Source organism: Pteropus alecto, unplaced genomic scaffold (genome assembly GCF_000325575.1).
Source record: "Pteropus alecto unplaced genomic scaffold, ASM32557v1 scaffold67, whole genome shotgun sequence".
In the NCBI taxonomy this organism is placed as follows: domain Eukaryota; kingdom Metazoa; phylum Chordata; class Mammalia; order Chiroptera; family Pteropodidae; genus Pteropus; species Pteropus alecto.
Genome location: NW_006441061.1, coordinates 8709474 through 8724269, shown reverse-complemented (window position 1 = coordinate 8724269; position 14796 = coordinate 8709474). Strand labels below are relative to the sequence as shown.

The 14796-nt window shown below is 63.3% G+C and overlaps 2 protein-coding genes across 4 annotated transcripts in view; one reads left to right on the top strand and one right to left on the bottom strand.

Annotated features, from left to right (window-relative positions):
- The window catches only part of CACFD1 (calcium channel flower domain containing 1), a 9429-nt gene extending 4210 nt beyond the window's left edge, over nt 1-5219 (top strand). The window contains exons 2-5 of one of the 3 annotated variants that reach the window (XM_025051220.1): nt 165-290; nt 2815-2890; nt 3047-3154; nt 3671-3827. In XM_025051220.1, coding sequence (XP_024906988.1) covers nt 165-290; nt 2815-2890; nt 3047-3154; nt 3671-3694 — 334 coding nt within the window. In that variant the 3' untranslated portion in view covers nt 3695-3827. Of the gene's footprint in view, nt 1-164; nt 291-1227; nt 1620-2814; nt 2891-3046; nt 3155-3670 lie in introns of those variants that run through there. The other 2 variants (XM_025051221.1, XM_025051222.1) reach the window with 2 other exon arrangements.
- Nucleotides 5220-5354: 135 nt separating this feature from the next.
- On the bottom strand, nt 5355-13237 carry SLC2A6 (solute carrier family 2 member 6). Its single transcript, XM_006918100.3, has 10 exons — nt 13120-13237; nt 12409-12571; nt 11263-11469; nt 10547-10646; nt 9748-9959; nt 9288-9440; nt 8543-8651; nt 7950-8135; nt 7560-7705; nt 5355-6655 (listed from the first exon to the last, which is right to left on the bottom strand). Exons 1-10 carry the CDS (start codon nt 13209-13211, stop codon nt 6500-6502), a joined length of 1524 nt encoding a protein of 507 aa, XP_006918162.1. The 5' UTR covers nt 13212-13237; the 3' UTR covers nt 5355-6499.
- Nucleotides 13238-14796: the final 1559 nt, after the last annotated feature.

Sequence of the window (14796 nt, the reverse complement as noted above, 5' to 3'; positions counted from 1 at the left end):
CTCCTCCGTCAGAGGCCCGGGTCCTTCCCTCCAGGACGGTTGGCTCAGTTAGGGAGACGGGGTGCGGGGTGGGGCAGCGGGGCGGCGAGCTCGGCGGCGGGGACTCTGCGTCGGGGAGCGCACCCCCAGCTCGTCAGCTGCGCTGTCCCCCCCTTGCCCCGCAGCACGAACGCCTTCGTCCTGCTGCTCTGCGAGGCGCCCTTCTGCTGCCCGTTCATCGAGTTTGCGAACACGGTGGCGGCGACGGTGGACCGGCTGCGCTCCTGGCAGAAGGCGGTCTTCTACTGCGGGTGAGGGCCGCGGGCCGGGATGCTGGGGGGTGTGGCCTCGAGGGCCCCCGACTCGGTGACCCCAAGGGCGGTGGTGGCGCCGGCCCGGACCACAGGCCAGGTGCGCTTGTTCACTGTCGGCGGAGGCCTCGCCGGGTTCTCGTGCGCCGTGTCGCTGGCTGGCGGCCGTCCACGGGAGGTGCACGCGCCTCGTGGCGCCGCGTGTAGTGGAGAGACACAGGGAGCAGCTGGGAGCTGTTAGGCGCGGCTGGTGCGTGCGGGCCGGGGGTGGGGTCGGCGCGCCGCGGGGCACGAAGCACCACCTTCCGAGCGCGCACCGCTCGTGATCCTGTCTAGGCGCGAATCCAGTCTGTGCTGCTTCACGGCCGAATCACGAGACTGAGCTAATTTCAGGATGTGTTTAATGCATAGAAGCTTCTAGCATAGTGCCTGGGGCCTAGGAGGCCCTCGGCAGCCCTGGCAGCAGCGGCAGCCGCAGTGACCGTTGCTGTTGCCCAGGTGTCTTCAGAGGCGATCGTGCAGGTGCTGACGGCAGACGTCCCTCCCCGCCTGGAGGCCGCGCGTGTGGCCAGCGCACGGGCGTGTGCTTCGCCGCAGCCGCCCCGCGTTTCAAACAGGATCACACGGCACTGCGTGACGTCGGGTCCTATGCCTTGGTCTTTATTTTTCTGATGTATTTTTAAAACGCTGACCGTAATTTCCATTCGTTAAAAACAGTTTGGAAAATAGAAAGAAAATGGTCACCCGGAGCCCGGCCCGTTAGCACTGCGACGTGTGCCATTTCACCGTGTCTTCAGGCGTCTTTCTAGAACCTGTTTCCTACACAGTTATGACCGTCGTAAATAAGTTCGTGTTCTGCTTTTTTCCCCACTTACTATCATGGTAGAAACGTTTCATTATCACCACAAAGACTTCACGAGAGTGTTCTTTCTGATAGGAATGTTCACTTACCGGCCACGGCCCGCTCTTCTGAGTGTGTAAGGTGGTCTGCGCGAAGCTGTGACAGACGCGTGTGCACTGAAGCCTCCTGTGTCGCTGATGGTTTCCTTAGTGTTTCCAGGTGTTTCCAGGTGCGGGATGATTCGGTCGAAGCTTATGATCACTGAAAAGGGGCCAGCGTGTGACTAAACTGCTTCCCGGAGGGGGTCTGCTCGCCACCCCGCCCGCCCGCGGTGCTGTGAGCCGGGTCGAGGGCTGAAACGCGTCTCCGTCTTTTTTACCGATGGCATTTTCTTTGTGAATATGGTCTGGTTTACTTTCACCTGTTGGCGTCTCAGTGTTTCAGTTAGTAAGTTCTGTGTGTTTTATATTAAAGGCTCCTTAATCCTTTTTTACGTTTTCTGCAAATTGTTTGCCTTTGATTTGTCTTGACGGATTTTTCCCCGCAGCCTTTCCTTCCCTTTGTGGTTTCTATTCTTTTATCACCTAGAAATTTTATAACTACAGTTGACCCTTGAGCAACGCGGGGGTGCGGGGTGCTGACCCCGCGTGCAGGCAGAAATCTGCGTATAAATTGCCTCCCTGAAAACGTAACTGCTAATGGCCTCCTGTTGACCGGAAGGAAGCCTGGCTGATAACATCAACAGTTAATCCGTGTTTCGTACGTTATCTGTATCATACACTGTGTTCTTGCGATAAAGTCAGCTGGAGAAAAGAGTGTTAAGAAAATCGCAGGGAAGAAAAAGCGTGAATACATTTGTAGTGTTGTATGTGTTCGTTGAAAAATCCACATTTAAGTGGACCTGTGCGGTTCCAAACTGTCATTCAAGGGTCACCCGTTAGTGAAACCTCCGGTCACATGTCCAGCCACGGGGGCTTCTGGTGGAGTTCAGCTGGTCAGGTCCCATCGCCCTCCCCTCCCCTCCCCTCCCCTCCCGCGGCCGCTGGCCCGGCGTGTCTTCTCTGTGCTGGGTGTGAGGGCGTGTGGGCAGAGGGAAGCCCTTGGGGGTGCGTGTGGTGGATCCTGGGCAGCCTTGTCCGGGAAGTGGCAGGACAGAGCGCTGGTCCTCGAGCCGCCGGTGTTTCCCAAGCCCAGTTAAGCCCAGTTCCTACCACTGGTCTGGAAATCCCAGGATCAGGGGGTCAGCCCGAGGATGCTTCAGCCAGGGTGGACCCGTGCCGCTAGGTGGCGCCAAGCTGCATTGGGACCAGACAGCCCGCGAGCTAGCTGCCCATGCCGTGAACCTTGCCGTGACACCCCGTGTCTCACGGTTTAATCTTTGGGATCTGTCTTGCGGAGGTGTGGCTGGTTTTACTGGGCTAAGAGCCAGCATTTTAGTGCTTTTGCTGTTCCAGGCAGCGTGTTAAGCAGTTAACATGCCTCGTCTCTCTTAATCTCAAACTCTGAGGTTCGGTCCGCACTCCACAGCACGGAGAGTGGGCCTCGCGAAGTCGAGTGACTCGCCCACAGTCACAAAGCTGGTAGGGGACTGAAGGGACACGGGGTCTTCTGGTCCGCCTGTTTTTATGAACAGTGGGGGGGTCGGGCCGTCTCGGTGCTGTTCAGCCCTCTTTTGGTTCACAGATCTTTTCAAAAGCCTGATGAAAGCTTGGGGTCTTCCCCCCGGAAGATGCGCAGAATCTGGCAAACAAGTTTTCAGGTGTTTGAGGACGTAGCGAAGCCCTGCTGTGCATCTGTCCCAGCTGGTCGCTGGGGATCCTGCCTGGGAAGGGGGCTGGGGCGAATCTGGGAAGCCCGGAAGCGGCATGGCGGCCACGGGGCGGGCGTGCCCCCTTGACCTCTGCTTCTCCCCCAGGATGGCCGTCGTTCCCGTCGTCATCAGCCTGACCCTGACCACGCTGCTGGGCAACGCCATCGCCTTTGCCACCGGAGTGCTGTACGGACTCTCCGCTCTGGGCAAGAAGTGCGTCTGCCGGTCCCAGCCCTGGGGAGGGCTCTTTGCTTCCTGCCTCCTGTGCCTCAGTGCGGAGGGTCTGGGAGTGGCCCTGTTACTCACTTGTGGAAACTGAGGCACAGAGGTCGTCAGCGACTCATCAGCGTCTTCAGGGCGTTCAGCCCTAGGGAACGAGCAGGGGACTCACAGCCTTCCTGGCCCAGGTGTTCCTCTGGCAGCCTCTGGCGGGGACGCCAGACACGGTTCGTGAGGCCTCTCCCCATCCAGGGCCACACCTGGCTCTGCAGCTCCCCGTTCCCTCAGAGCCCACACGGAGGCTGAGGGATCCCAGGCAGCCTGCGCGGCTCTCAGCGGTGACGAGACATGTCTTGGCCACTGTAGCAATAGGTCTCTGGAAACCAGAGGGCGTAGTAGGTTCTGCCTGCAGGTCAGGCCTGGGTCACTGGCCAGGAGTCAGGTAGTGGCTGGGAGGGCCGTGTGCCTGGGGACTGTCCCCGGTGTGACGCTGACTCGCTCTCTCTGCAGGGGCGATGCAATCTCCTACGCTAGGATCCAGCAGCAGAAGCAGCAGGCGGATGAGGAGAAGCTCGCAGGGACCCTGGAGGGGGAGCTGTGATGGGGTCTGGGGGCCCTGCCCTCCCCGCTCACCCTCCGGTTCTGCGTGAGCACGTCCAGGAGGGGCGGGGCCTGGCGGGGCAGCCTGGAGCGGACAGGTCTGGCTCCCCTCAGCTTCGGCACCCGGCCCTGCGCCCGGAGCCCTGTCTGCCCCCACTCCAGATCGGCGTTTCCTGGCCCTGAGCTGGTGCCGAGGTGCTGAGAGCCGTGACCGGCAGCAGAGAGACGGCGGCATGGGCCGCGGGTGGATTTCCAAGCTTCCGCAACTGGCAGAAATGCGGGGACCTGCTCAGAGCCCGGGGGGCGCCCCCGGAGATGGGAGTTCTGGCTCCAGGTGGGCGGCCTGGGCATCGGCCGGAGCCTCCTGTGTGCTGAGCCGCTGGGCTCACCCCGCCCACTCGTCGTCAGGGCGCAGCAGCGTCCTGAGGGCCGGCTGCTGCCACCACGGCCCCCAGCCGCTCGGTCCTCCGTGGAAGCCTCCTGTGCTCCCAGGGTGCGCCTCGAGCCCTGGGAGCGGAGCAGCCGCAGACAGCTGGCGGGAGGGCGCGCCCTCCCAGCGCCCTGGACTCCAGGGCGGACCATTTCAGGATCCCACAGCCCGGCGGGCCCCAGGCCCTTCCTGTTCCTCCCGCAGGCCCTGGTGCTAAGGAAGTGGGGGGCAGGCGCTCCTCGGCCAGCAGGGCCACCTCCCCGGTGTGGCCCTGCCCCGTTAGCGAGGGCCGGGCTTGACCACCGGCGCTTCCCTGCAGGCCTGCCCCCCTCCCTGTCCTCCGGGAGCCTCCTGCCTTTCGAGAGCGGGGCGGAGACTGCTGTCCCCAACTGCCCCGGGTGCCAGGCCACCGGAAACAAGGCCTGGGGCGAGGGGCAGGGAGTGTGGAGCACTGGTGACCTCATCTCCCCCAGGCTGCCTCCTGGCCCGGCCCGTCCTCCCACTCGGCCTCGGCCGTCAGGCGTGTCTGATAGGGCCTGGCTGGGCCCGGCAGCCCTGGGCAGAAGCGGGTCGCCGTGGGGAGTGCCCCGTCCAGGCCCAGCTCCTGCTCCTCCGCAGCCCCCAGGCCGCACTGTCCTGAGCCCCCAGAGCTCAGGGTTCTGCCTTGCTGTGTCGAACCCGGCCCCAGGGCGGTGCCTCGGCCTTGGCTGCCCACAGGGGCCTTTCATCCGCAGCTGTGGCTGGGAGCAGCAGGTGCCACCTGGGGACATGTCAGTGGGGTCTTGGTTAGCTGCGTCCCACCTGGAACCCTGAGCGGGCTGAGGGCCAGGGTGGCAGGGCATGTCAGTGTGGGTGGTATGATGGGACACGTGCCTTCAAGGGTCCTCGGGGGCCACCTTCTCAGGCCAGTGCTGGTTTGAAGGGCTGTGGGCTCAGGCCAGGGGGGCTGTGTGCGTGTGCGTGTGCGTGTGCTCCCGTGTGTGCTGTGAATAAAGACCTGCCTACCTCCCAGGAGGCGCAAAGGCCCGATCACCGCTCTCAGCTCATTCTTACCGAGGAAGGGGGACTGGTTGGTGGGGCCCAGCCCTCCAGCGCCCGCCCCAGGGCCTCACCGACAGGGATTTCCTGGCTGCTTGTGTCAGGGATGGTTGTACCTCCCCCCATGAGGGGACTGGGTGGTGCTGGGGGGCCAGAGGCAGCGGCAGAAGGCCCTCCATCCCATCCGTCACAGGCCGGAGTGGGCAGGTCGCTTGCCCGCGGTTCCCCGTAAGTAGCAGGAACAGTCCTGGGGCTGGGCCCCTGTTTCCCGTGGGAGGCCCGCCTTGCATGGACCGCCTCTCCAGGTTCGGGGGGGCTGGGCCACCAGGGCCCACTCCCGCCTCCATGCGTCTGGACTCTGGTCTGGACTGTGGTCTGGTCCTCGTTTACTCCCGGTGTTTAGCTTGGATGTGGAGCGATGCAATGTGGCGTTGGTCTGCTCGTTGGTGCGCTCTGCTTGGGACCCGCCTGCTGGTGTCATAAGTGGGTGGGAGGGATGCCCGACCCCACCTCAGCCGAGCGCCTGGGAACAGCTGCCATTTGCCCAGGACCGGCCACGCAGGGCCAGCTCCGCAGCCGGCTCCCCCATAGGCTGTGCGCATTCTCCCCATTGGATGGTCGGGGTGGCAATAAAGGGGTGTTGCCGGGGCCGTAGGCTGGAGGTGTGGGTCTAGCCCGGGTGCTGGGGGCCACCCTGAACACCTGGCTCTCCAGGGCCACAGCCCAGTTCTTTTATTTTCGTAAGTAGGGTGGACACGGTGTGCGGACGGACACTTGAGGGCCCCTTGTTCCCAGAGGTCGGGCTGCTGCAGGATTAGTACTTGTGCTGAGTCCTGAGCCCTGGCCCGTGGGCGTCCAGAACATTCCCTGTGGCGTCCGCAAACCCTCACGGGCGTAGATTTCCACCTTCCTCCCCGGAGCCAGGAAGCCCGTGGAGGCTCAGCGGTCAGAACTGGTGACGTGATGCTGTTCCCGGGGGGGCCGCTCTGCCGCCTCCAGCCCTGTCCTTGCCGCAGCCCTGCGTGAGGGCATCCTCTGTGCTGGTGTAAGGAGCGACGCCCCAGGTCACCCAGCAGGGCTTCGTCCCCAGACCCAGGGCTGCGTGCGCCCCTCCAGCCTGAGGCTGCCCGTCCGGTCCAGAGCGCGCTCGGCGCTGGCCTGCGCCTGGCCAGTCCTGCTGTGCCCTGGCTGGCGGCAGGTGCTTCTGCGTCCTGGATGGCACGGAGGCCTGGCCGCCCGGTGGCTTGGCCATTCCGGGCAGGGGCCCTGACCTAGCGCAGGAAGGACCGCCTCCTGGTGCGGAAGAAGGCCTCGATCTGCTCCAGCGACCGGCCTTTGGTCTCGGGCACGCAGCAGCCGGTGAACAGCAGGTTCACCAGGCAGACGGCAGCGAAGAAGAAGAAGGGGACCTGGAGGCCGAAGGCGGTCTGCGGGGGGGCGGGCGGCGGTCACTCGGAGACCCGGGCCCCGCCCCGCTCGCGCCCCCACTTCCTCCAGTTCGGTGCCCCGGAGCCTGCCCCCGCCGCCCTCCGAGGAAGCGCGAGGCCTCCTCCCGGCCCGAGGACGCCACTGTCGGCAGCCCGTCCTGCCCTGGCCGCTGGCCTCGGCCCCTGGCCCCCGCCTCTCCCCCGCCCCAGCCCCAGCCCGCGTCTCTTCCGTTTTACTGGCCCCGCTCCTGCCTGCAGGAAGCCTGCCACTAGTCTGGCTGGGAGGATGCTCTGCCCTTTTGGCTCCAGCTACGCCCTCCCCGGCCCTGCCTATCTGTGCTGCTCGGCACCTCCCAGCCTACTCACCCAGTCCGGGGCCCCCAGCCCTGCCTGACCCGCTGACTGCACCTGGGTAGGCACCAGTCAGAGCCGCATCAGACCCTCCCTCCTGGGACTGGGAGCTGGGACTCAAGAGATTCTGGTTGACTTCGGGGCCTGCTGGGGTTTGAACCCAGAGGTGGTGTTAAGCCAGGTGGGAGTTATGTGTGTGTCTGCGCGTGTGTGTGTGCGCGTGCGCATATGTGTGTAGGATACCACTGAGGGCTGACGGGCAGGGCACACCTCCGAGAGCCAAACTGCCAGCCCAGACAGAAAGCCCAGCTCTCCTAGCCAACGACGGCGCCGACGGGTGTGGCTCCCTGACCTGGGAAGTCAGCTGACTTCTCTAAACAGCTCCCCGAGCTGGCTGTCTGTCGTAATGAAGGAGGCTTTGCTGTCCGGCCTCCGTGTGAAGGAGGCGGGTGCTAATCTCGGAGGACCACTGAGGCTTAGGGGACATGGTGGAGAAGCCCCTCCACACAGCCCCTGGCGGTGGCCGGAGGGGCCCCGGCTCCCCAGCACTCACCACCACCAGCAGGAAGGACTTGGTGAGGGCGAAGGCGGTGAGCCAGCTGACCAGCACGCAGAGCCCCGAGGCGGTGCCGCGGGCCTGCAGGGGCAGGATCTCGGACATGAGGAGCCAAGTGATGGGTCCCCAGCCCATGGCGTAGCCTGCCCAGGGAGGGGGGAGGCCTCAGGCGGAGCTCACCTGAGGGCTCAGGCCAGCTGGTAGCTGCGGGGGAATCTTCTGCCTCCCTGAGCCTCTGAGAGACCCCTCCCCACCTGTCCCAGACAACCCGGGAGAGCGCTGCCCCACCCACACGTCACCCACGGGACAGCCCTCCCTGGCAGTGGCCCTCCCTGGCAGTGGCCCTCCCAGACTCCCCACCCCCCGCGGGATCACTGCCACACCTACCCATGATGAAGAACATGGTGGCCAGCAGGGGCACCAGGGTGATGTAGCTGGTGGGTATGACCAGGGGCTGCTCTGTGCCCCCGAAGGGCACGTTCTCAAGGCCCACGGTGCTGTTGGGGGTCAGAGGCTTTGGACCAAAGGAGACATACAGCCCCAGTGTCAGGTTGGCAGCAAACATGGTGGCCGCTGTGGACAGACAGATGGCCCTCAGGGGCCAGGACCCTTTGAGCTGGCGGCTCCCCGGACGCTCCTTCCACAGAGCCCCTCAGCGCCCTGTACTCGGTGCTGCCCAGTTCTTGTCCGGGCCACCATCACGGCCCACCTGCGACTGGACACTTCTGCAGAGCAGCAGCCTTCTCGTCCAGCCCAGTCTGGGCTTCCGTCAAACCCACCGTGGTGTGCGAGCCCGTCTGCTCGCACGAGCCCTGGCAGACCTTTCTGGAGCAGTCAGTGGGTGCAGGCCAGGCCCCGCGCCGGTCTGGAGCAGGTCTGCCCCAGGCCCTCGGAGCTCCCAGCCACATGGCACCTACCTCGAGGGGCCCGGCTGCAGGAAGAGCGAGGCGTGCCGACGTGCCCGAGACGGCGGGGCTTACCTGAGACGAAGAGCAGAACCTTGCGTCCGGCCAAGTCCATGGTGAAGGCCGCGATCAGCACCGACAGGAGCCTCACAGCCCCCACGATGGCTGCGTCATCCTCAGGAGGCTGCAGGGACGAAGCCACCGAGGCTGAGGACCCCCGGCCTGCTGCTGCTATCCCACCAGTCCCCCCAAGGTGCTCAGGCCTCAAGCCACAGCCACGGCTCCTTGGAGCATTGAGCCACCAAGCACCTACTGTGTGCCAGGCACTTTCTCCGGTCACCTGTCCTAGCCTGTGGGGCCTCTCGGGCAGGGGCACAACTGCCGTGCCCACCCCGGAGCCTAAGGCCAGCACAGACTCTAGATGGGACAATGACTAGTGGAACTCGCTGTCACCAATCTCCAAATCTCATCTCCCCAGCCCCGAACGGGGCTGACGTCACCCATCCATTATCTCTGTTCTGCAGGGGAGGAAGCTGAGGTTTGGAGAGGGAGCGACTTCCCTCAGTGAGCGGCAGATGCTCTGAACCTCGGGTCTGCATTTCTATGCTGGTTTCGTTTGTGATCCTGTACATTTTAAAACGTACGCTTTACTTGCAAACGTTTCCCTGAGGACAGGTGCATGGCACGGGACACGGGTACACGCCCCCGGTGGTCGCCCCCTGCACATGCACCAGATACACGGCACAGAGCGGGTGCCAGGTGAAGGATGGCCCTGAGGGACACCTGGGGCTTCAAGCAGGGCTGGGGGCGGGGGTCTCACCAGCAGGACGGCTGCGCTGTTGAAGATGGGCTGCAGGTACACAAGGATGGGCGTGATGCCCGTCAGCTGCTGTAGGAAGCGCATCAGCAGGGCGATGGCGATGGGTCGGTACATGGAGGGGTCTCGGGCCTCGGCCCATGACATGCGTCTGCTCTGGAGACACGAGGCAGCCTCTGAGGGGGCTGGGCCGCCCTGCCAGTGGGCGCCACTCTGCCCCGGACTGCATGGGGTTGGGCAGAGGTCCCTTTCATCCCTCCCCCAGGAAATGACCCAGGCCAGGGAACGGGCCCGGGGGACCCCTACCCAAACCACAGGCTCCTGGATCGGTGGGCTCAGGGTGGGGTGCTGTGACACCAGGATCTGGGGCTACCGGTACCCCGTTCCCTAGGGAAAGGAACCGAGGCCCGGAGAGGCTGGCTGCAGCCACACACAGTGGTGCCACCCCCCCCCAAACACACACCTGTCTCTGGACGTTGTCTTGGATCTGCTGGAACTCCCAGCGGATGTCGGCGTTGGCCCCGCGCAGCCAGGCCAGTGCCCACTGCGCCTCCGCGTCCCTGCCTTTCGAGAGTAGGAAGCGTGGCGAGCTGGGCATGAAGCTGAGCAGCAGGATCATGGCGACCGCCGGCCCCTCCCCGGCCACAGCCAGCCAGCGCCAGGGCAGCAGGAGGCCTGCGGGCGGGGAAGGGCTGAGGAGCTGGGATCCAGGCTGGACGCAGAGCCTCCTCCCACTGGGACCTCTGAGCAGCCTCGTCTGCCCTCAGGGCTGGTCCCAGGCTGGTCCCAGGCCGCCTCCTACGGAAAGTGCCGTGATGGCCCCAGGCCTCTGAGATCTGGATCGGGACGGGCCACACGATGGCCCAGCCCTGGCACAGGGCCCAGGTTCTTGGAGGGTCTCGAGGGCCATGGAAGGGGGCCGGAGGGGTGGCCTGAGCAGGCAAGACCCCGGGCCTCCACCACCAAGCCCCACCCACCTCAACAGGGGTGCTCTGGTCTCTTTTCTACTCCAAATTCCCACCTAAGGCTCTTTGACAGAAGGATTCTGCTGTCAAAAGAGTTTGAAGGCTGCTGGCTGCGGGGAGCCCTTGCTGGCCAGGTAGGAAGGGGCCTCGTGACAGTGACCGGGCGGGGCGGGGGACTGCCCGGGAGGACACGGAACTAGGAAGCCTCACGGCCCAGCCTTCTCTGGGGGCACATCCCTTCCCAGCCCTCGCCCCCTGCCCGCACACGGGAGGGGCCCGCGTGCACGCACGTCTCACCAAGGGCATAGAGAGAGAGCGACCCAAACACTGCCATGAGCTGCGGTGTGGCCCCCAGGGCCCCACGGACGCCTGGGGGCGCGATCTCAGACACGTACACCTGCAAGACACCGCACCCACCCCGGCCCGCGTGAGAACACGGGGGCCTGGCCAAGGCGGCGGAGGGGGCCCCGCTGACCCTCGGGAAGTGGGGGCCTCTGGTGAGGCTCTTGTCCTGGTCATGAGTCTGTGACCTCCCTCGGGCCTCGGGGTCCCTGTCAGGTGGGCAGAAGCACTCAGCTCTGAAACGGCTAGCTCGAAGCTGGGGACTGGGAGGCCAAGGGCACCCAGGCTCGACCTGGCTCCTCCCAGGGGTCTTCGCCCCCACCAGGCTCGCCGCAGCCCCGGAGCGGGTGTGCGGGTGGGCGAGGGCGGGGTGCCGGGGCAAGGACTTCCTTTTCCTCCCTGTTGCTCAATGTGGCTTTTCTCCCATTGAGCAATGTGCGTTGATTTTCAAGAAATGGGTTAGGAAGTTTGAGGAGTCCAGAATGGGGAGCAGCTGGTCACGTGGCGACAGATTTCCCTGAAATTAATGGCCCTGGCAGGGGCGAACTGAGTCTCCCCGGCCAACACATCCCTGCTGACCGCTGGACTTGGAGGCCAGGAGGCCTCTGCTAACGCGGTCAGCACGCTACTGAGGCTGTGAGGGGACTTGGGGTGGGCGGTCCTGGCCTTACCGGGATGCAGGCAGCTGTCAGCCCTCCAGCGAAGCCCGTCAGCATCCTTCCTAGCAGCAGCATCCACAGGCCACGGGCGCCCGCCATGAGCGCGTAGCCGGCTGCCGAGGGTACGGCGGAGAACATGATGCTGCGCTTCCGGCCCAGGAGGTCATTGAGGACCATGGCACTGAGCCCTCCCGCCGCCGCGCCCAAGGTGAACACGGACTGTGGAGGAGGGTGCAGGGCAGACACGTCTGGGCAGCCAGCATCCCCCGCCCCCCGTCAGATCCTAGAGACAGCTGCTCTTCCGGGCCAGCCCGGGAGTCTGGGTTGCGGACTCAGGCCCCGAACGGTAGTGAGCCTCCTGTCTCCAGAGGTGCCCAAGCAGCATGTGGACACAACGGGGAGTCCTGCTCTGGGCAGGAGGTGGGGCCGCGTGTCCACAGCGCTTCTGTGCAGACTGATGTTCAAGTGTCTAATACTGTAATACAGCAGACGGGAGGATTCTGTGACTTGAAGCCTCTGGGACTGTAAGATTTGGGGGTTCTTGGGTTCCCCATACACTGTAGTGAGTAGAGTTCAGTCAGCTGTGTTGTGGGGAGGTTGGTGGCACCCCCTTCGTGGGGTTTGGCCCTGGAGTCGATCAGCTCTCTTGGGAAGTGCAGAGTACACGCCTGGCACATACCAAGCGCTCAGTACCCGGTGGGCATCAGCGGCTCAGCTAATATGTTGTCACTGTAAATCTGAGGCCACCAGGATTGTACCGCTAGTACCCTGAGACCCTCGAGGTCTGTGCTCCTCTCTTCTGCGTGTCCGTGTCCAAATCTGTCCCGGGCCCTCCTCGCTCCAGCAGGCGCCTCTTTCTACGGGCACCTGATGCCCCAGACCCCTATCACCCAGGGAAGCAGCTGCTCTGCTGTGACAGTCCGGATCCGGGTGTGGGGGGCATGGGGAACCCTCAACCCCGCGGGGTGTAGACCGTAAGCCCTCCCCGACCTGCTCCTCCCCATACCTTCCCCACTGGCTTTCGCTTCCTCCTTTCATTTCAGAGCCATCATCTGGCCTCACACCCTCCTCCACCCCCAGCCTGGAGTGCGGAGGCAGACCGGGGTACCTACCTGCCACCCCTGCCCTGCCCCTCCCAACTCAGAGCCGGGTCCTTACCCCGAACCAGGACGCCTGGGTTTTGGTCAGTCTCAGGTTTGGATCCAAGGAGCGCTCCAGGGCTGGGATGACCGGGGACGTGTAGACCAGGGCGTAGCCGAAGCTGAAATTGCCCAGCACGGCGGCAAACGTCGCCAGGAACACCCTTTTGTTCTGCGGGGCCCTGGACGTGGTAGGGGCAGAGATTGGGGGTCTTTGAGTCCCTCCCCACCGATCTGCTGCCTGTCCTGAGTACGACGGCTGTCCACTCAGGGGCCAGTGCTGGGCAGGGCTAGGGCGAGGGCCAGTCAGACTGGCACCTCCCCAGGGACTGAGTGCCAGCTCTTTTGGGGGAATTTCGGGGCATGAGGACGGCCCCCACAGCCCACCGCCACGCGGGAGACACGGGTGCAGGGGGGCTTTTCTGCAGCAGAAGAGGCCTGGTTTCTGCCCCCAGCTTTGCCACCCCGGGTTCGCTTGCTCCGTGACCTTAGGCCAGCCCTTCGCCTTCTCCGTGTCTTGGACTCGCTATCTGTGACAGGTGGGGGCTGGGCCCGGTACTGGAGGGCAGGGAGGACGGCATACAACCAGTTCTTTAAATAGGAGTCTTAAATAGCGTGTCTAGGGGCAGGAGGGGACCAGATGGCCCTTTGGTGGCCACTTAGATGGTCAGAGGAGGCCCAAGGAGGAAACCAGCCCCCACCCACCGTCCCCATGCCCCGCGACTCTCACCCGATAGGCGTCCTCTCCTCCGGCGACGGGGTCGCCTTCTCGGGGAAGGTGTCATAGTCTGGGCCCTCGGCGCCCAGCAGCGGCTCCTGCATGGCCGGCGTCTGCTGTCTCAGGCGCCGCCGAGGGACCTGGGCAGCTCGGGCGGGGAGCGCGTCGGGTCGCAGTGGCTCTGAGCATCCGGCGGCGCCCGCGGCTCCGCCCCCCGGCCGCGATTGGCTGTGGGGCGGCCCTGCAGAGCCGGCGCCGGCCAATGGGCGGCCGCGAGCGGTGCGGATGCGGGGATGCGGGCGCGGCCGGGCTTTCCCGGGGCGCGGCGCGCACCTCGTGGGACCCTGGAGGTCCCGGGTGGTCCGCGAGGGTGGGAACCTTCACCGGAGGGAAGCCGCTTGACAGTCGTATGGGACCTGGAGGCAGAACCGCTGCCGGATCGTCCGTGTCCACGTTGGTTCCGAGCCGGGTACCACGTTGGCTCAAGACCGCGTCCCACCCTGGGGTCCAGCTCCTGCACGCAGCAGGAAGCTCAAGTTCGGAGAGGCGAAGCCACTCGCCAGGGTCACACAGCGAACTCGTGTCTCCCTTCAGAGGCGGACCGCGAGCTCCGTCCTGCGCCCCACTCTTTCTCTGCGATTGGCGTCCCCGGTCACCTCCGAGACGCAGTGGACTGTGGCTGACGAGTGTCCTGGCGAAGGCAGGGCGGAGGCGGTGGCGGTTCCAGTGGGCCGGACGTGTATTTTCCCCGTTTCTGGTCTTGTCCATTTACAGAAGTGACTTGGCCCGGTAGTGAAGCACCCAGGTAATAAGATGAAATTTAGAAATAAAGCAGAAGCGGAAAATTCCCTGGAAAACCGACCTCAAAAAATAACACAATTACTCATTCCAGCTCTCCATTTGGACTTTTTTTCAAAGAGAGAAGGCTGATCACACCCTATTCTGCTGGATGGATGTGCCACATATATTTTTAAACTGGTCCTTTGTCGTTGAGCATTTGGGTTATTTACAAAATTTCGCTATTAAAATAGTAAAGTGTTTTTTAAAAGTGAGTATAATTCCCTTTTGTTATCACTGAAACACGACGATAGAGGAAACAGTGACATCTGTCTCCTGACAGCGCCGTCCTGCTGGCATGTTAGTGTGTTCCTCCCACGCGTCTGTTTACACTTTTGCCTGTTGTGTGTGCACGCAGCTGAGTGACCGCTTTACATTGTATTTTAAGCATTTTCTTGCCATCAAGGACGCAGGCCTCGGATCCAGGCACACCCAATACACGGTGACTTTTACTGATAATATTGCACAGTTCTCATAATCACATTTTAAAATTTCAGATACGACACATCTTGGATGTGCAGCTCCACAATTAAACTTTGGTGTGCAGCTCTGTAATCAATGACCCAATGAAGAAACAGAAGCTTCTTATTACCCCGGAAAGTCCGGATATTTCTCCCCAGACATTCCCACCCTCCCGAGTCCTATCACTGATTTCTTTCATTGTGGATTAGACGTTCCTGCTCTCGAACCTGATATGAATATACTCTTGTTTCTGCTTCTCTTTTTTTTTTTCTCAATGTACTTGTTTTCTTTTAAAATCAACTTTGTTAAGATACAATTTACATAGAGGAACCTGAACTCATTTTAAATGTACTGGTTGGTGAGCGTTGACAGCTGTATAGCCCAGACCCC